At 34.2% G+C, this 22,515-nt stretch overlaps 1 protein-coding gene across 5 annotated transcripts in view; it reads right to left on the reverse strand.

Annotated features, from left to right (window-relative positions):
- Nucleotides 1-22,515, reverse strand: part of Robo2 (roundabout, axon guidance receptor, homolog 2 (Drosophila)) — a 519,781-nt gene that overhangs the window by 142,377 nt on the left and 354,889 nt on the right. For all 5 annotated transcript variants that reach the window (XM_013034888.1, XM_013034887.1, XM_013034886.1 and 2 more), the window contains exons 4-5: nucleotides 19,454-19,574; nucleotides 6,834-6,972 (exon numbers count right to left, since the gene is read on the reverse strand). In XM_013034888.1, the coding sequence (XP_012890342.1) occupies nucleotides 6,834-6,972; nucleotides 19,454-19,574 (260 nt within the window). The remainder of the gene's footprint in view (nucleotides 1-6,833; nucleotides 6,973-19,453; nucleotides 19,575-22,515) is intronic.

The raw sequence follows: 22,515 nt of genomic DNA on the forward strand, positions 1-22,515 counted from the left end.
CTAAAATATAAAATGTATAAGTAGCTCAAGCCCATAAAGAATTAGTGATTACAAAATAATGGATTTTATTGGTCTAAAAGATATATTTTATATCAGACAGGTTCCAAATCAATATCTTCATCGAACAACAATGTTAGACTTGGAAAACCACTGATACAACTGTTTCCACACTTCTCAAATGGGACTAATATTATATCATAATATTATTTATTAAAACAATCCACTTAATCCATTTAGAGAATATGGCTGAGAGTAAATTTTCTAAAATCATTTGCTTTTCTCATTACATATTTCTCCTTATACAAGGATGGTTTTCTCAGTACCATTAAAAATTAGTATAGTATAATGCCTGAAATATAAATGGCCAAGCTTATAATTCTGTTTACCCTGAGTTAGGATACCATATCTAGAGGCAGAAAATGCCTGGCAACATGTGGTCTTACCAACTTAGATACTAATGTTTGTAAATGAATCCATAGAACATAAAAGCCAAAGTGACATCTATTAAACAATCAATATTTTATTATTTGCATGAAAAGATTTGACCAAGAAAGAAGAATATGTAATTATTGAATAAAAATTTGGGACTTTTTGCTTTTTAGCGTTAACTTTTTTTTCTTTGTAATTCTCTGTATTACTAGTGAAGGCTACTATATTATGAGGAATTATAAACCTGGGATACCCTGTACATAAATCCATTTTACAATGCTTACAGCACTTTAAGATAGTTATATCATAGATTTAGAACATATGGTACAGATGAGTCAAGCATAAGATAATTAATCCTACTGCATTGGTGGCCATGTCTTTGATATGGAAAACACAGAGTTTAAATAGCTTGTCAAGGTCATATTCCTAGTTAGTGGTAGAGAACTCTTTTCAACATCCTTTTCAGAGATGAGAGTGTAACTACATGGATACAAATAGGAAAAGGACCAGCCCTAAGGATCAACATTCTGAGCAACAGACTAAATATCCTTCATTCTATTGTTATCTGTATAAAAAGATCCCATAAGTAATGACCCTTGCAGTTGCCAATCTTTTCAGAATGACAAAAGTGGCTAATGTATCACAGAATTTTGATTCTCATCATTCTTCATATAGCTAATTCTTAAAAGAGGACTAGTCCTGTTTTATTAAATGCCTCATTCAAATATCTTTCTCCTGTTTCTTTTTTCCCCTTTCTTTCTCTAAAATCATTTCAATTGCACTGTCATTAAAAACCAGCAAAATCAGCCATCCAAACTACCACCTGTCCTTGAGGTGCATACAAAATGGGCAAAACACTGATGTCCTCAGCAGGGTAGCTGAGCACCTGTTTAGAATCCCTGCATCCCAACAGGACATGCTCTAAACAATGGAACCTCCAGACAATTAATATAAGGACATTTTCCAGGGCTACATGGGAAGAACCACTTTGTGCAAAAGTGCTACTGAAGGGAAGTGGTTCTATTCAGTTTCTTTTCTTAAAGAATCATATATTGCTGAGAATCTCACATTTCATGGAACTAAGAACTCTAAGAAGTCTCCCTTAAAATAGACTACTTTAGAAAAAGGAATTTGTCAATGCATTCAAGAAAACTGATAAGAGTCTTGCACTATATATCTTGAAATACTTATTCTCTAGTCCTTGTTCTGTTTTATGAAATATTCATGAATTATATCTTCTACGTGCAAGCTATCAACAGCATTTAGAATTTGCAGGCTTACATAAGAAGGTAAATGGCATATTTTATTTCCTTTTTTCTCTGACAAGCTATTATGGGCATTCCTCTGCCACTATAGATCCTCCTGGAGGACCTTAGTGTCACATTAGCATTGGTTTAGAAAATAAGTAAAAATGGAATAAAAGAAACTGTGGCACTAACTAATGGTGACATGTGGAAAACTATATGATTGATGAGAGATATAAGATCTCCAAGTAACAGTTCTTTAAAGACTGCAATCATTAACTGAAATACAGACTGTGCTGATACGTTCAAATAAGAATCAAAATTAAGCTGGGTGTCAGTAGCTCATGCTTATAATCCTAGCTACTGGGGAAGCTGAGATCTCCAAGATCATGTTTCAAAGCCAGCCCAAATAGAAAAGTCTTTGAGTCTCCAGCTCCAAAGTAACCAACAAAAAGCAAGACTAGAGGCACGGCTCAAATTATACAATGTCAGATGCAGGCAAAAGAGCTTACCATGAGGGCTGAATTCAAGACCTAATTATAGCACACAGGCACAAAAGTCCAGTTGCCAGTAGCTGAGCCTGTAATCCTAACTACTCAATAGGCTGAGGATCACAGTTCAAAGATAGACTGGGCAGGAAAGTTATAAGACTCTCATTTCCAGTTAATCACCAAAATGTCAGAAGTTGAGCTGGGGCTCAGGTAGAAGAGCACCAACCTTGAGTGAAAAACCTCAGGGACAGTGCTGAGGCCCTGAGTTCAAGTCCTGATACAGGCACAGGAGCGCAAGCACACACACACACACACACACACACACACACACACACACACACACAAGTAAAGGAAATTATAATTGGTAATTCTTCTAATCACTCCTTACTCAAATTCTAAAAGAGGTTTCTAAAATTCTCTTCTGTACTGATAGCACAAAATATTATAAAGTTGCTATCCTTATTTCTTTGTTAGTACATTTGTTGTTGTTTCTTGTGTTAATATATTTTTATGGGGCTTTGGTACATATATATTTCTGGTTTAACAAGATATATTATATTTTTTACCTTAAGGTAGAAAGATGTGTAAATTAGAACAAGGCATTGTTTATTATAAATACTGACAGCTTCTATCAGGTAAAATACCTACTGAAAAGTTACACTGATAATTCCTTGATCATAAGGAGTGATAGTGAGCTTAATAATCTAGGAACCCTGAGAAAGAAAGATGAAGCACTCAAGGAACTAGCTAATTCTACCTCTGTTTATTTGTTTTTCTAATGTTTTTAACATACAAATAATTTTCCATACTGCCTGTATTATTTTTCATTCTTATATTTTTTAGATATAAGAATGAAAAATAACCCAGGCCCAGAGTTCAAGCCCCACGACCGACCAAAAACAACAAAAAAAAAGAATGAAAAATAATACTTTTACTTTGCATAAATGACTTTGCCATCACAAACTAGAGCCAACTGATACATGTGGGCCAAACTTTCACAATTTAACTTGTTTTTAAAAGTTGTGTGTTTCAATATCTTAATCATTGTTTAACTATGAAGTGCCTTTTCTCTTTTGCTCACTTTCCTTCTATTATCTTCATATTGGTGTATAAAATTCTTTTCCTTGAAAAATAAAATAATGTTGATTTATTTCAACTCATTAATCTTCCTGATTAACACAAAATGATCATTTTCATGGTCAGTAAGTTTCAGTAACTTTTTTATTCTGATGCATACAATTACAAGTACTAATTGAGAAATTACTAAATTAATATTTTGATAAGAATCCATATAGTGTAATTTTTAAAAATTTTATTCTAAGGGTAATTATAGAGGGGTTACAATTACAAGAGTAAGGTAATGAGTATATTTTTTATCAAACATTGTTACCCATGCCTCATTTTCTATTTAATATTGTTCATTTTTCATACAGAAAATGAACACACAAAACAGCTTTTGTCTAGTTGAGCAAAGAATTATTTTTAAAGATGCTTCTATGCTCCTAAATAATCAAAACATTCTAATGTAACAAAAGTTTTTAATCTACCTCTCTCACAATTAATGTCAGCTACTGAGAAAATTCAGGAGTTTATGACTAAATAAAAGAAAGAGATGCATGTATATTCCTGTAAAATGTATTTTTCACTGCAGGGAAAATAATGCTACCCTAAATTTATCTCTGGTTACTGAAAGTTTGGCATAGATATCCTATTCTGTGCTGAAGGTTTAAATAGCTATCACAGCATTTCATAAATTTAAACTTGAGTTGAAAAGCTTTTCTTGGCTCTAAAAAAAATAGTCACATATTACTTACATAGTAATTACAGGCTATGCAGCTGCCCTACAAAGCTTTACTCTAAATGTGTTAAGTATGAACCACTACACAGACCTTATTCGAATTTCATTAAGCAGTAAGCCAAAAATATGTCATCCTCCACACCAACTGCTTATGAAAGAACAATGGCTATCTCCCTCATCCCAGACCTAAATAATGTATCAGAATCAATGTTGTGGATTTAGTGGGTGGTTAGCTAAAACTCCTCTTATTCCTCAGCAAGTAAAGAGGCCTCTTTCCCCATCATTACGCATAAAGGAAGCTTATGCTAATACATGCAAACCTAAGAATGAATAATCTCCTTGGAAATATCATGATACAAATACTGACCTCAATTTCTGCAGGGCGCTGATTCATGCTCTAAGCCTTTCTAACACAACAATTTAAAGCTTACAAAGCACTTCTATTTGACTAACACATTAAAAATATTAGCTACTCAAACAAGCACTATGCCATTAGTAGAACAGAAGACAGCATTATGAAAATGTTGTAAAGGAAGTTAGGAGAGATGAGAGTTCCTCAAAATTTAAATTCTGTGTTGCAAGAGCTTAATATCACACATTTTGAATATCTAACTTGTATGCTATTGTTTGATGTGTATGTGTGTTTTAGCTAATGAAACAAGTGAATTTGACATAGAACAGTGTAATAGCTAAAGCTGTCAGGTTTTTGCCTTCACAAAAACAGTAAATAGGGGAAAAATCAATCTAGGCTTAATTAGCTATCATTTTATCTTTGTCCAAAAACACAGATATATTAAATTAGTTTTATAACTCTTTACTTTTTAATTTTTCCTCTATTTGAGTTTATTATTTAACAATTATTATTGGATTGGCCAACAGTAAATTTCTTTGGATATCAAGTACAAAGAAGATAAGGAAAATACCTGAGTTTTGTGACATTCTTTCTAAAAGCCATAAATCCAGTCTAATTACACACACAAAAAAAAAAGCAAACCCAGGTTTAGGGGACACATTACAACATGTCGACCCAATGCATCCTGTCAATATTTTCAAGGTCATGAAAACTAGAAAACACTAAGATTGTGTCATAGTCCACAGAAATTTGGAAAACAGAACTAAATATGATATTCTTTTAAGTAAATACCTTGGACTGAATGTTGGAGCAGAAAAAGGATATTAATCAGAGTGGGGAAATCCAAAAAATGTTTATATTGCATTTAATTATCATGTCTGAACATCTGTTCATTAGAGGAGATAATGTTTCATAGACATTGGCCGTAAGTGAAATGGGTTCAAAGTGTACAGGAACTATGTGTGCTCGCTTTAAGTCAAGTATTTTTCCGAAAGTAACCTTTTAAAAAAGAGTGAACAAAGATACATGCACTCAGTATTTAAAGAGTAATTGTTGTCTATGCTTCACTGTATTCTATTATAATATAGATACTCACATGTCAACACTAAAGAGTCACTAGTTATGTGCTCTCAAATTTGAATAAGGTTTTTGTTATACATAAGAATAGATGTCAACAACTCAATTCTGCAAGAATTTCCTTGGTTCTTGAGCTGCTTCTCCACTGAGCAAACATAAGGAGCCTCATATTCACTAGCCTCTCCTGATTTTATAGGCAAATGTCTGGCAGCAAAGTAACTAAATCCAAGTAACTGAACAAAATAAACAAACAAACATTCAAAAACCAATCAAAACCAGGGGCGAGTTTCTTTGCTTTTAAAACCAAAAAATTAACTGAAAATTTCCCTTATACCGGTAGATTATAAGGAAATTCTCACTAAATAGTTAAAATTTTAATTCAGTGTCATTGATTGTATGCCTTTAGAAACAAAGTATAGTACCTCAGACCTAAGGTGTATAGAATTTGGATTTTAAAATGAGTACACGAGTTGAGCAAAATATCCACAATGTTGCTGGTAAATGCACACACAAAGGCCTCTGGCTTGTGTGCAAGTGTATTTAATTCAATCAGTTTATTGAAATCCAATTTTTTTAGAATGAGAAAATAGAAGACAAAAATAAAAATGCAAGTTATACACTTTTATATAATGGTTATGGTAGGTATGATAAATGTAGTATCAGTAGGCATGAATGGAAAAAAAAGCAAATAAATCATTAAAACATACTGTCCTTTGTGTGGGAACTGATAACTTATTCAATTCTATACATCAAAATTTTAGGAAAATTTAAAGAACAAAAAAAATTTCAAAATATGGTAAGGGAATAGAATATGCAGGTTGGGGATACTGTAGATAGTTGAAAGATTGAGTTTACCATTTGGCAAGAGTGAGTAAGTGATTAAATGTATGTTGCAAGGAAGAAATGGGAAGAGAAAATGCCCAGAGGTCCTGAAAGGGAAATCCCCTGAATGGACAGTGATGTCATCTACTTTCTGCCTTTTCCTTGTTATTACTCATAAGGGTCAGCCCTTTGATAAAGATGCTTTGGGAATTAAAGGAAGGCAGATGGCTTCCATGTGAGTGAAATACATGGAAACAGGTCTATCATTGATCGAGGGAATGGGATGGATTGTCTAGAATTCAGTAGTAAGAACAATCAACCTACAATAAACCATGTGAAAAGCAAGCACTTCAGGAATTCTTGGCACTTGGGAGTAACAGAGTGAAGGGTCAGGCCTTAGTGTTCATAGTCATTGAAAAGAAAGTCATCAAAAGATTTTAATGTGCACAGAGCCAATATGTAGAGTGCACATATAAGTCACATATCTGGAGACAAAACTATATATATATATATATATATATGTATGTATGTATGTATGTATCTGGTGGCAGAACCGTGTCTTTTTCTTTGTCAATCATTCATTGGTCATTCAACAATTTTCTATCCCACAATGGTCTTACCTTCCTCTTGGCAAGTCTGCATCATCTTTTTTCCACCTCACAGCTGGTTGAGGATCTCCTTGAACTTGGCACCGAAACTCTACAGCTTCTTCCTCCAATACCACCTGGTTAATTGGCCTCCTGAGAAATGTGGGTCGTTCTTGGGAAGGGGGGGTGACAAAGAAATAGAAAGAGATAGATGTTCATGCTTTTAGTAAATCAAAGAAAAACTAAAGGAAACATATGGTTTATTTTTAGTATATAGGTCCTAAATCTACATCTGTTGACTGTGTGTGATATGGTCTTGTTCATGTCATACAACTGAATAAAATGAAATGTTTTTAAGGACAGGAGAAACTATGGGTTTTCAATAAATAAGACCATGCAAACTTGTGGGGAAAAATTTTAATTTTACCCTTTTCACTAAATTTTGAGCCAAATCAGGGGAACCCTGTCACAAGATATTAGAACACTGCATTTGATGTTTTGAAATGGCTAAATCAATCTATTATAGCTGCTCAGAGAGGGAAAACTAAAGCATAAAACTGATGAAAACCATTACAAAGCAGTAAACATTAATATTCCACAAAAATGCTAAAAAATTATACTCTCACATGTTATAAATATTTTGATCTAATTTCTTATTGCACAGGGACCCAATATATTCATGAATATCTTAACAATATATGTAGGAGCTATGCAGAGATGACTATTTGTTTTCTTATATATAAATATTGCTATTATTAATTATTGGGAACTAAGTACTGCCGTATATTATAGTCTGAAGTCTTCTCCAATGATCTCCTAAATGTTTGAGCTACTTACTCATTTTTATGACTCTTATATTTCATATATAAATATACGTATATATATACACATATTTTATTATTTTGTTAATATACATCTGGCTGTTAAATTATATTCTATTACTCCTCTACATACAGTAGCAGGAAAATACATTTCTGAGTGCATGAGTCCTACTATCTAAAAGAAACATAAAAAAGGGTATTTAATATTTTCCTAAACAGTTATAATTTCTTCCTATTGCAACTTTTTTCTTTATTGATAATGGTGTAATACTGGGAAAATTGCCACTTCAATTTTATTAGCACGTATATCTACTTAGTGAAGTAGAAAAAGAACTAAATCAAGTCAAAAAAAGATGAGACCCATAGGGAGTTGACAAAATTTATCTGGCCATCTGGTCATATTTAGACATTAGGACTTCAGTTTCCAGCTCCCTAATTTAGAGCCATCCATATAGTGACACAAAAAGTCTCATTCATACAAACACAAACACACACACATGCACACACTTATGCACACACATATGTATGTATGTAAATACATATCAGAAAAACTGAAGAAAAATAATTTAAAATAACACATTGATAGTACCAATGTAGGACAAAATTTTAATAGACTGATTTTCATGACTAAATCACAAGCCACATTTGTAGAACAAATGTTTAAATTTCAAGTTCAATGATTCTTTATTTTTTTTTAAGTCAATTATCAGGGGCAATCAAAAAGAATTGAAAGCCGGGAGCTAGTGGCTCATGCCTATAATCCTAGCTACTCAGAGGCTGAGATCTGAGAATCATGGTTCAAAGCCAGCCTGAGCAGGGAAGTCTCTGAGACTCTTATCTCCAATAAGCCTGCAGAAAACCGGAAGTAGGGCTATGGCTCAAGTGGTAGAGTGTTAGCCTTGAGTTGAAGAGCTGAGGGACAGTTCCCAAGCCCAGAGTTCAAGCCCCACGACCTACAAAAAAGAAAGAAATGAAATGTTCCACAGAACATTAGATAATAGCTGTCAATTTTTCTTCAAACCACAAGCTGGCAGATATTCAACTACCTGTATTCTGAGACTCTAAACTTACAAGTTATAAAATAGCATTTTTCTCAGGGAAGGTTTTGAATGTAGTGTATAAATAATCCTTGAAATCTAGAACAAGTTCCATCTAATGATCCAGTGATCAAAATTTATTAACAGCAAAATATGAACCCAAAAATAGAACACAAATGTATACATTGGGTGCGTGATTTCAAGTTATTCTATTGAATTCTGGCGATGCTCAGTACAGCTATTTAAAGTATATATTTGATACAATGCTTCTGTTTCTGACAGTAAGCAGGTAGTAGGATTAGTATATTTTCATGGGTTTTCCAAATGCTAATAATATAAATGATCCATTAGCATAGAAAGTAGGACTGGCTATTTCTGTGCTACCATGTAGGTGCACTGATCCCACTCATTCAAAAATAAGTTTATTCTTTTACTTTTGTCAGTTGTGGGGCTTGAACTCTGGGCCTGGCCACCGTCCCTGCACTCTTCAGCTCAAGGTGAGTGCTCTACCGCTTGAGCCACAGCACCACTTCTGGTTTTCTAGTGGTTTATTTGAGATCACAGTCTCATGGACTTTTCTGCCCGGGCTGGCTTTTAACCATGTTCCTCAGATCTCAGCCTCCTGAGAAGTTAGGATTACATGTGTGAGCCACCAGTGCCCAGCGTAAATATAAGTTTTAACCCAATGTTAAAGAGGACTTAACTGCTACTGATATCATTTGGGATTGAAACATGACTTATCAAGAGGAGACACTTCTTGCCCTCTCTGATGTTACAGGAAGAATTATGTTATAACATGACATATGGAGGGAACAAGACAGAGAAGTCTTCATTATCCATTCATTCAGTACATGTGAATTCAGCTCTCTCATCCTAGGTTTCAAGCTTAGTTGCTGGTGAATAGCCAGCAGCTTAATTTAATCAGAAAAATGCTAGAAGATGAAGCCAAAAGTGACATGGCCATGAAGGATTTGTATGCCAAGTCAAGGAATGTGGATTTTGCCCTCAGGTGAAAGAGAGTGGTTAAAAGCTTATAAGCCATAGTTACAACCTTTAAATAAGGAAATGAGAAAGGTCATATTGCTATACCTGTGAAAGATAAACAGAAACTGGGTAATGACAAAGGCCAAGAAAATTAGTTTACAATGAGAGTGATTCTGGGGTTTTGGAAGGGGTGGAAGAATTAAGAGATTCAAACCTGTCTAACCTTACATTAAGGTGAAAAAGGAAAGTATAAAAAATATCCTCAATTTTCCATTTAATATTTTTAAATCACTAACAGGCAAAATATGGATATGGTACATGTGCATGTGCATAAACATACCTGTGTATTAGTGGTCATGATAAAAATGAACTGCTATGTTTAAGCCAATATTAGCGTAGTTGGTACTACTGGAACCCAATTTAATTCTGAATAAAATTAAGTGAAATATAATAGCATCTGTAGCAATGACAGTTTCATTAAACTATCTAAAGAATGAGTGAAGATTTTTTGGTAAAAAAATTTTTTGTCAGAAATATAATGTTAATATCATTAAAATAATAAGAAGCTAAAGTTATTTTGACTGAAGCTAGAGACATGATAACATTAGTAATTAGTAAGAGAAAGCAAACTAAAAGAACCAATACTTATAGATACCCTATAATAAATGACAGTAAAGAACAAGAATATTGATAACTATAATTGTAACAAAAGTAAATATATAGAATTTCAGCAATGTAAAAATTGGAAAATAAGGAACTTCAGAACAAATCACTGCAGGGTTGGAGCTATGGCTCAGTTGGTAGAGTGCTGGCCAATAATCAAAGCATCAGAAACTAAGTTAGAGTCCCAGACTCACAACAGAAGAACAAAAACCAAAAGAAAAAAATAATAAAATAATAAATCACTGCAAATTCCTACACTGAAAATCTGTTAAACTTCTGGAATGGTGAAGCTACCTATTTGTCTCACATGGAACCTTTCCATAGAAATCTATTGGGTGAAAAATAAATTACAAAATAGTTCATAAGACCAGCATCATTAAAGTAAACATATTATTTTCAAGCAAGGTTTTTATATGCTTCCCTTAACATGTGCTTGTCAAAGTATTGCAACTGGATAATTAATCTAAATAATTTATCTAAAAGGCAAGCTTTACATTAGTCATGTTTGGAAAATGAAGTTGTATTTCTCTTTAGGGGACAGAAACAGGTTTTGTAATGATTTTATATTTTGTCAGCATCCAAATTCTAACCTCCACTGAGTTCTAGGGAGATGCGTAGAAACACCTGATTTATAATTTCAAGAAAGAAAGGTACTGGATCTCCTGCTGCTGTTCTCATGAATTTCACAGGAATGAAGAACTTCACAGTGATCTTTAACTCTTTTCTTCTGTCCTCAAGGCAAGTGGAGGTGCTAAGCAACTAGATAATATCAGAAGAAGGTGTAATGCACAAGTTTCTAAGCCTGACACTGGCTAATGGTAGAGAATATCATTCAACTGATAGAAGAAAATGGATTCAAGAATAAACTGGACCTAAGTCACTTGCTTACACATGGCACATAAAGATGGGTTTAACACCACTGCATTGTGAGACATGCCTTCCAACAAAGATAAACTGGAGATTGTTCACAAAATTTGAAAGTGTTATCTGCAAATATTTGTAACCCACATTTCACTATCTTGAAACTATTATTTATTATTCCAATTATCCCAATTTAACTATCTTAAGCTTGCCTTGTGCTTTGCAATTTTTATAGACTATCTACAGAAAAAAAATAGGTTAAAAACTAAGTTTGGCTTATTTGCTTTCAACATAAGAAACTATTTTTGTAAGAATGGTTTTCTTCTATTCCTAACCAGATTTTATGCCCCCAAAATCTGGAGAATCAGAAACATGAAAACTTAAGATAAAAGAAATTGTCCAAGTGGAACATATATTTTAAATAGTTTGTATTTTTAGCAGCTACTGATGTCACAAGACAATTGGAAGCCAAGCTCTATTAGATTTGAATTACAAATCCAAAACAAAGTGGCTTGGGTATCCATTTTTGTACCAAGATCATCTGCAAAGAAATAGAAAATCAGAAGTATTAAGAATTAAGTTGAAAATAAGGCAATCACATTCAATACACATGTATGTGCATAGAAATTGTCCCCATATGTGCTGTACAACTAAAATAAATATGTAGGAAAATCTTGATCTATTGTACATCACGCAAACTTAATTTTAAAGCATTTCAAAATAAGGTTACTGAGCTTTTTCCATGGTCTCACCTCATGTCTGACCACATATTGAACAAGGGAAGAAATCCCGAGGGCTGTCTGTGCACTGCTTATCAATTAAGCTAGTATTCCTCTGAATGGGCTGATTTCTAATTTTCTAACCATGGGTTGATCAGAGGCAATGTCTTTGCCAATGCAATTAACATTTTTTTCTATGAGAGTAACTGGATTTGAATTACCTACATAACTTGCTTACAAGGCTAATCTCTCTTGAGACAATAGTACTGCTTGCCAGTCTGTTATTCTGTAAAATATAGCTTTCAAGTACTCTTTCCTACTTAGGTCCAAATTCATATTGAGAAAAATCCAAATAGGTAAACTGTTATAATAAAATAAAATGCCAAGTCTTATTGTAGCTTCACAAACATTATTCAGAAAGGAAAATGTCCAAATAAATACAAAATATCATAAATCCAAACTGTAGATATATAGATAGATATGTAAATATATATAATATTTCTTGTTTCTTATTTGTATGTTACTTTGAAGGAAACTAAGTATCCAGTTGAGAAATATTTTAATGGATTTCAGCCACTAGAAATGGTTGTAAAATGGCCCATGGCTGTGCCATGACATCTATTTCTAGGATGACCTTGGTGATTTCAAAATAAACTTTACTTGACATTGTAAAAATAGTGTTGTAGCAATAATTGCATAGGTAGAGTCCTTTAAGTCCTATAAGAATAGAGCTATGCAATAAAAAGACATTAGGCCTAACCACTGCTTGTAAACCTTGTCTTGACATCGGTTGCTACAGCAAGACCTGCCACACTGTAATGTGTATTAACTAAGAATGTCAGGGGGCTGGCCTAGCTGATTTTCTTTGCTTATGCAGGTGTGAGTGCTGGGCAAAGCCATTGAATGCTAACATTGTATCTTCAAAAAAAAAAAAAAACAAGTATATTGAACCATATTCAGCCCATCAGAATATGATTAATGAAATCCTGAGAACATTAAACTTTTTGCCAATAATTTTCTCTTTCTGAGGAAAGTCATCCAAGGAAACAAAGACCAATATAGATAAGTGTTGTCTGAGGGGAAAATGAAATCAAACAAACAGCAAAAATAAATGCCATAATTATTGTATGCTAGAAGCAAAGTCTCATGTGACTCCCTATAACATGGCATAGAGTCTACTTGAAAACCGGCATCCTTTCTGTCACTCTTCACAATATTTCAGCATTTGAACAAGATCTAGCACATAGAATGGGCTCAAAATTTCTACTCAAGAAAAATCTATATTGTTCCTAAATCATACTGATTTTTTTTTTTTGGTCGTGGGGTCTGAACTCTGGGCCTGGTTGCTGTCCTTCAGCTCTTTAGCTCAAGGCTAGCGCTTTACCACTTGAGCCACAGCAGTGCTTCCTGACTTTTCTGCCTATGTGGTGCTGAGGAATCAAACCTAGGGCCCCATGCACGCAAGGTAAACACTCTACCAGTGACCCACCTTCCCAGCCCTGTTCCTAAATCATACTAATTTTAAGAACACCTTATATTTTTAATTATTTCATGAAAGCCACAAATGTTAAAAAATTATACATAATTATCTTTCTATCAACAGTTACCCAATTACTGAAAATCCATATCCACAGTGCTGATCGCTGTCCTTACTTCCAACCAATTGCCAAGTTCACAGTCTGAAAGCATCACTGATTACATATAAAGATATATAATCAGGATTGTGGTATTTTTCAGAATACAGGAAACTAAATAGTATTAATGTAAACTGTAAGCATAAGGCATATATCATTTAATGTCTAGAATATGCCATGGAGTTTAGCATCATTTTTATAAAACAGGATGTTACATTTTAATTTTTACATTTTAGAGTGTCCACTGAACTAGGTTATGATTACACCAGCACAAAATACTTCAGAAGACAAAGAGAACAAATAACTCATGGTGCATGGTACAAGAATTTTTACAAAATTTTTTACATTGATCATATCTTTGTCAAAAAAGAATATTTTAGCTTTTTTATTGTGAAAATCCCATACAGAGGGGTTACAATTACATGAGCAAGGTAATGAATATATTTCTTATCAAGCGTTGTTGCCTCCTTCTTTGTTTCTCCTTCCCATCCCTTCCCATCTCCCCCACCTCCCAATCTTCCCTCCAGCGCCTAAGTTGTAAAGTTCTTTTTTGACATAACAACTTGTACATCTCATTGTTACAATGGATACACCTGTATCCCTAATTAAACGATTTGTTTTTTCCCTTCCCCTCCACAAATTATACCAACATCAAATACAGTGAAAACAGGGGTTATACCGTGGGGGAGGGACATACAAACCAACAAAGAAATCATCTTATAAATATGTTAGGAAATATAGCAAGAAAAAAAACCATTTGAGTCCTTATCTTGGGGTTCATTTCACCTAACATCAATTTATCTGACCTTTTCTGGTTGTCTCAGACATATACTAGTTACTGCAAATAAAGGAAGCCATGAGACCTATGTTTCTTTGGGCTTGGCTTACTTCACTTAATATAATTTTTTCCAAGTCTTTCCATTTCCTAACAAGTGGGGCAATGTCATTCTTTCTGATGGAGGCATAGAATTCCATTGTGTATATATACCACATTTTCTTGATCCATTCATCTACTGAGGGGCATCTGGGTTGGTTCCATATCTTAGCTATGGTAAATAATGTTGCAATAAACATGGTTATGCTGGTAGCTTTAGTATGGTCTTGTTTGTGATCATTTGGGTAAATGTCCAAAAGTGGGATTGCTGGGTCATAGGGGAGCTCTATGTGGAGTCTTTTGAGGAACCTCCATATTACTTTCCAAAGTGGTTGAACAAATTTACACTCCCACCAACAATGCAGTAGGGTTCCCTTCTCTCTACAGCCCCTCCAGCATCTGTTGTTATTAGAGTTCTTGATTTTTTCAATTCTAACTGGGGTGAGGTAGTATCTCAATGTTGTTTTGACTTGCATTTCTTTTATGACTAGGGAGGTTGGGCATTTCTTCATGTGTTTATTAGCCATCCTTATTTCCCCTTCAGCGAAGTTTCTCTGTAAATCTTCAGCCCACTTATTGGGCAGTTAAAATTGAAATTTTTAATGGAAAATAAAGTGTGAGACGTCCACACTTGAAGTGTATTTATAAAGAACCCAAATACTAGAAAAGTGTGGAATTTTTTTTTCTAGCAACATGTCTTAGAAAATACCTAGCTATTGTGTAGGAAAAGAACATTTATTCTTATCCTGTTCTTGCGCTTCATGACTGAGTTTTATTTTTTGAGCAATAAAATATTTTTTTCTATTGAATATTTCTTAAGGCAAAGCTTGAGTTGCAAAGGTTGTTGAAAAACCTCTGCTACATGAAAATAAACGTGCGGAGATAGAATGTAAAATGTCATCAGTTTTATACATATTAGGCCAGAAATGGTAATATTTAATGATGAGATAGTTAAAAAGAATACATGTCCTGGATATAAGAGCTCAAAATAGAATAAAGGAATCCTCACCATGAATAGCAATATTTCATGTTACCTAAGACTAGAAAGCCAAGGTAAAGAAAGAATTGTCACACAATTCTATTACATCGTTGATCTGGGTCATCCTTTCTCTTTTCTATTTTTCTGAGTTAGATGTTGTTTTGTTATCAATAATGGAATTTCAGTTTTGTCTTCAACTTAATATTGTATTTATAACACCTCAAGTCAGTTCTGACTAGTTTACACCATCAGATAAACGTTTCTCAGCTTTTTAAATCAATTCTTCCAGAGGAACTGCCTCTAGACAAATTCAATCTCTTTGGTTGATAGCTATTTTCAAAATAATTTAGAAGTTAGTCTATAGCCCCTGACATATTTAGGTGTCTCCTGCAATTTTCATCATATCTTTAGAAAAAGTAGGGTAAATATTTCAATATAAACTCAGTATTGGTAGGTATAATTGCTTGGATAATAATATTATACCCTTTGAATTTCCCTCTAAAGGTAATCTGTACTACTAAAATGCAATGTTTTTCAACTGTAAAGCTTGTAGTAGTTACAGGGAAAAAAATAGTAGTGAGTGTCTCTTTAAATAAAAGACTTCCAGTGTTAATGTTCAGTGATCACTAATTTCATATTTTAACAGGCAAAACCTTATTTTACTCATTATAGAGTGGAACACAGTTTGAGATATCTCAAAAAGACTGCATAAAATTTAGGGTCACACTGATACTTTTCTGAGCTCTGCAGGACATAATTTTAGATCCAATTTGAACAATTTTATTTTTACCATTCAGTTCTTTTAATAAAATATGACATTTCTCCTGGCTTTGTCCTTTGAGACTTCAAGCTGCTTAGTATCCACAGGAAGCATTAGCAGAGATTACTCAGTACTCAGAGTGATTGAATAGAGAAACCTGCACTCTGGTACATATTCATAAAGCACAACTCTAACTCTTGAGATGTAATGGAAATCATAATATATCTCCTTTCATTATGGCATTCCCATTACACTAGGGATGATATCTCATAATCTGCAAAAGAAGCTTTTTTAGCAACTGCACAAGGTTTTGGTTACCTTTACACAGGTCCTGGATAAGGACCAAAAACAAGGATATTAATATATCATAAATACAATCGTGAATACTGTTAATATAATACTAACACAGAACAATATTTTTTAAGAACACAATAATTTGCCAGGTTGCTTGTAAGACTAGCTAGCTCAGAAGGCTGAGACTAGAGGATCTGGTTCAAAGCCAGCCCAGGAGTCTTTGAGACTCTTAATTATACTATTTCCCGTCCAAACAAAAGCCAAAAGTGGAATTGTGCTGGAGATTTAATTTTTTGAGTTCCAGGTATATTTTAGGTATGAGACCCTTGTCCATTGTATGGATTTCTCCCAATCCATGGGCTTTCTATTGATCTTGATAGGTATGCCCTCTGCCATGCAGAAGCCCTGTAATTTCATGCAATCGCATTGGTTCAACCTTTCTTTGAATTGTTGTGTTTCGGGGTCTCTATTAAGAAAATTTTGGCCTGTGCCAACAAGACCTATGGTTTCTCCTATTCCATCCTGTAATGTTTTCAGAGTGTCTGCTTTGACTCCGAGGTCTTTGATCCATTTGGAGTTGATTCTGGTGCAGGGTGATATATAAGGGTCTAGCTTTAGTTTTCTACAAGTAGTTAATCAATTTTGCCAGCACCATTTACTAAAGAGCCTGTCTTTCTTCCATTCTATTTCTTTTAGCTCCCTTATCGAAGATTAGATGGGTATAAGTCTGTAGGTTCATTTCTGGGTTTACAGTTCTATTCCATTGTTCCTGAGGTCTGTTCTTGTGCCAGTACCAAGCTGTTTTGATTAGTATGGCATTGTAGTAGAGTTTGAAATTTGGTATTGATATTCCTTCAACACTGTTCTTTCTGTTAAGGATCGTTTTTGGCATTCAGGGTCTTTTATTGTTCCATATGACTTTTTGGATTGCCTCTTTTATTTTCTTGAAGAATGAGGTTGGAATAATGATAGGTATCGCACTGAATTTGTAGATAGCCTTAGGAAGTATTACCATTTTCACGATGTTGATCCTTCCAATCCAGGAGCATGGGAGGTTTTGCCACTTTCTAAGTAAATCCCCCAATATCAAATCCTCAAAGAAACAACTGCCCAATAATTAAGAGGGCCAAAGACATAAAGAGAAACTTCTCTGAAGAGGAAACTAGGATGGCCAATAGACACATAAAGAAATGCCCAACCTCTCTAGCCATAAAAGAAATGCAAATCAAAACAACATTGAGAAACCACCTCACTCCAGTTAGAATGGCTAGAATCAAGAACTTTAATAGCAACAGATGCTGGAGGGGATGTGGACAGAAAGGAACCGTACTGCATTGTTGGTGGGAGTGTAAACTTGTTGAACCACTTTGGAAAGTAATATGGAGGTTCCTCAAAAGACTCCACATAGAGCTCCCCTATGACCCAGCAATCCCACTTTGGGGCATTTACCAAAATGATCACAAACAAGACCATACAAAAGCTACCAGCACAACTATGTTTACTGCAGCATTATTTACCATAGCTAAGATATGGAACCAACCCAGATGCCCCTCAGTAGATGAATGGATCAAGAAAATATGGTATATACACAATTGAATTCTATGCTTCCATCAGTAGGAATGACATTGCCCCATTTGTTAGGAAATGGAAAGACTTGGAAAAAATTATATTAAGTAAGCCAGGCCCAAAGAAACATAGGTCTCATTGCTTCCCTTATGTGCAATAACTTGTATATGTCTGAGACAAGCAGAAAAGGTCAGATAAATTGATGTTAGGTGAAATGAACCCCAAGATAAGGACTCAAATGGTTTTTCTTTCTTGCTATTTTCCTAACATATTTATAAGATGATTTCTTTGTTGGTTTGTATGTCCCTCCCCCACGGTCTAACCCTGTTTTCACTGTATTTGATGTTGGTATAATTTGTGGAGGGGAAGGGAAAAAACAAATCATTTAATTAGGGATACAGGTGGATCCATTGCAACAATGAGATGTACAAGTTGTTATGTCGAAAATCGAACTTTACAACTTTGGCCAAGGTGGGGGGTGGGATGGGGAGTGGGGAGGTGGGAGATGGGAAGGGATGGGAAGGAGAAACACAGGAGAAGGCAACAATGCTTGATAAGAAATGTACCCATTATCTTGCCCATGTAATTGTAACCCCTCTGTATGGTATTTTCACAATTTAAAAAAATGTAATAAGATTTTTTTAAAAAGTGGAATTGTGGCTCACACGTCAGAGCAGTAGACTTGAATAGAAAGAGGTTGAGTGACAAGGTCTAGGCCCTGTGTTCAAGCCCAAGGATTGGCATCACATTTAAAAAATAAAAATAAAAAATCCCAATCTCTTTTGACCCTGAAAAATCACGATTCTTAACAAGTAAAAATTTTTGTTACTGTATTTTGATATACATATATATATATATATATATATATATATATATATATATATATACATACATATAGGAGTGGATATATACATTACAATATGTGTACAAATATATAACTATATATAGAAGTACCTTATAGCAATATCAGTATATGAAGGATAAACTTTAGATAAATGTATTATGTCAAATAAACTTGGAAACATTTCTCTTTTCATTTTGAGAGAAAAGCAAAAATCTAATAACTATAGAGCGATTAAAGTTTCAAAAAAATTCCCTGATACCAGTTTTCATAAGAAAGACAAAAAAGCTAGGCACCTGTGACTCACGTCAATAATCCTAGCTACTCAGGAGTCTGAGTTGTGAGGATCGTGATTCAAAGCCAGCCCTGGCAGGAAAGTCTGTGAGATTCTTATCACCAACAAACCACCAGAAAACCATAAGTGGCTCTGTGCACTGTGGTTCAAGTGGTAGAGCGCTCACCTTGAGCTGAAGAGCTCAGTGAGAGTGCCCAGGCCCCGAGTTCAAACCCCACAAAAGAAAAACAAAACAAAAATGAAAAACCTAATGTTAGGAAATGCAATAAATATACAGAAAAACTAAACACAAAACAGGAATTTATAATTTAAAAGAGGGACTTACCAAAGACAGTCAGTTCTGCTGGGTCACTATCTCTTTCTCCCACCATATTGGTCCCGACACAGGTATACATGCCTGCATCACTCTTCCTGGTATTGGAGATCATCAATTTGCCACCACGAATCTATTAAAATTACACCCAAAGTAGAAAAGAAAACAGAAAGACAAGTCAAATAATGAATAATTTTAAATATTTAGATGAACGATTTACTATCCAAAGGAAAGTTTCATTTAAGAGAAAAAGATTCTCCCTCTATTTTAGTGTTTGCATATGTGCTTTTTAAATTCACCTTCAGTGAAAGTCTCCATTTTTCCATCTTCAGGAATACTTTTGTTTATGGCAGCCTTCCTTTCTCTGGCCTAGCCATTTGCTGAGTTTCCTGAGGTGACTATCTCCTAAATCCAGGGTTTGTGTTTACCCTCAGATTCCACTGAAGGAACTGCTATTGCCATTTGTCATCCGACAAATGCTAGGTATCTGCTTTGGAAAGAATGAAGAAATTCAGCTTAAGTATTTTTGGGGGACCTTTAAGGGCCAGGATATGGAAGTAAGCTCAATAGTAAAAAATGTGTGGACTTCGTATTTCAAGTATTAATATTACTCATCTGTCTAATTTTGATTGTATTTACGAAATAAGTTTTAAGTAGGATAATTTGGATGAAAACTATTGAATTTTATAAAATGACAACTTATTACAAATAATTAACATCTGATAAATGTTCCCTACACATTTGTAAAATGAGAAGCATTCATTGAATGAAAAATGAAATAATATTAGAATGTCCAATTACAAAAGAGAACATTAAATCAGTTAGGCTGTCAGCAAGCATATTATCACTCATCGTTCTCTTATCCTCCTAATTATAAAACATTTTTGTATTAATCTATTTTGATAATCTTGATAGTCACTGAGAATTCTTAAAGACTTTTGAAATTAAAATTGCAGTTTTCTGTATAGGCTGATTAGTGTTCATGCTGATTAGTGTTCATGATGGTCAGCTTAAACTCGGAAATCTGTCATTTTATGGGAAGGTCATATTTCAGTGTTTTTGTTGTTGTTGTTTCACATTTGGAGAAAAGATGAACAATCTGTCTCCTTACTTTTCCCCAGTATGATAGAATGGTAGTTTACAAATTTATTGTAGAAGATATTTTGCCTCATTATTAAGCTGAGCTTGGCAATATGGATTGATGTTTCAATAGACTATAACTCCAAAGTAAGGAAAAAGAAAAGGTGCTTGAATATTGGGACTTGTCTTCTCTTGCTGCTGCTCCTGCTGCAGGAGCGGTGAGACCACAGAAGCAGTCTGAGCTAACCTGCTGGAAAGTTAAAAGGTCAGAAGAACAACTAGGATGTTGAGCCCAGAATAAGCCAGGTCACCTTTAGCAGATCATAGAAGGATGAGAGAGTCTAGCAGACTTCATGAAAGCTAACTCTGAGCAGGACTATCAACCTTTCCAGGCAATTAGTCTAGATGAAATCCTTTGTATACTCCAAATGACTTTGGTTGTGGTTTGCTACAGAACAAAAACCATACAGGACATTTTCAAAAGTTTGTTATTCAACACATCATATTTAAGTTCCCTTTGCCAAAGGTGAAAAACAAACAAAAAAACTTCACAACATTAACAACAAAGTCAGAAGCATATCAATATATGTTGTAATTATTTACGTAATTTATTGGTTCTATATTATGATGTGATTTCAAATGTGCACACAAATAAAACCCTGCTTTATTATTATATATTATAATATTATAGTTATTATAGTATTATATTATAAAGAATAGTATATATGAATATTATATGTGTATATATTATATATGTATATATTTATATGTATATTATACATGTATATATCATATGTACATAAATGCATTACATATATATATAAACACATATAAATGATAATATTGTATGCCCATCCTGGTGCTTGAACTCAAGGGCCTGGCTTCTGTCACTTGAGCCATAGCTCCATTTCTAGCTTTTTGGTGGTTAACTGGAGATAAAGACTCTCAAGGACTTTCCTGCCCAGGCTTTCTTTAAATTGTGATCCTCACATCTCAGCCTCTTGAGTAGCATGAGCCATTGGCACCTGAATAATTTTAAAGTTCACAGGCACTCAATTATATGGATTTTCTTTTTTAATATATGTTTTTTATTGTAAAAATGCTGTATAGAGGGGTTACAGTTATATGAGTAAGGTGATGAGTACATTTCCTATCCAGTGTTGTTAATTTCAACTTTGTTTTTCCCCTACTACCACTTCCCTCCCCACCTCCCCAATTTCTTTCCCTTCCCCAAGTTGTAAAGTTTGTTTTCAACATAGTGTCTTGTACATCTCATTATTACAATGGGTCAAGCTATATTCTTAGTTCATCATTTTGTTATTTCCCTTCCCCTCCCCAAATTAGAAAAATGTATTATACAACAAGATGGAGGGTACCGATTGAAATTAATGTGAATTGTGCCTCACTTTAGATTATTTCCTCTTGATATTTTGAAAAGTGGTAAACTGGGGCTGGGAAGGTGGCTCAGTGGTAGAGCGCTTGCCTTGCATGCATGAGGCTCTGGGATTGATTCCTCAGCACCACAGCAGCAAAAAGAAAAAAGCTGGAAGCGGTGCTGTGGCTCAAGTGGTAGAGCGCTAGCCTTTAGCTGAAGAGCTGAGGGACAGAGCCCAGGCCCAGAGTTCAGGCCCCACGACTGGACCCCCCCCAAAAAGAAGTGGTAAACTGAGACAGGATTAATGTGGTTTATAACTATCATTTATACTTTTTTTTAAATAAAGTGTGAAAAGTATCATGTATAAAGTATAAATCACCAATACAATTCTTGGGCGAGCTTCATACCACAAAGATATATTTACATATAAAAAGTTGTAAAATTATTAGTTTATCAAAGTCACTTGATTTGTACCATTTTTGTTTCTTGGAATTCCCCAATTATTTTGCTTTTAAATCCTTCCAGTAAGATGTAAAGGATAAAAAATGCATTTAAATATTATTTTATTTCTAATAAATTAGAGAATGAACTCTTTGACTTGTAGATAAGAAACTCAATT

This window comes from Dipodomys ordii, unplaced genomic scaffold (genome assembly GCF_000151885.1).
Source record: "Dipodomys ordii isolate 6190 unplaced genomic scaffold, Dord_2.0 Scaffold199, whole genome shotgun sequence".
NCBI classification, from domain to species: Eukaryota; Metazoa; Chordata; class Mammalia; order Rodentia; family Heteromyidae; genus Dipodomys; species Dipodomys ordii.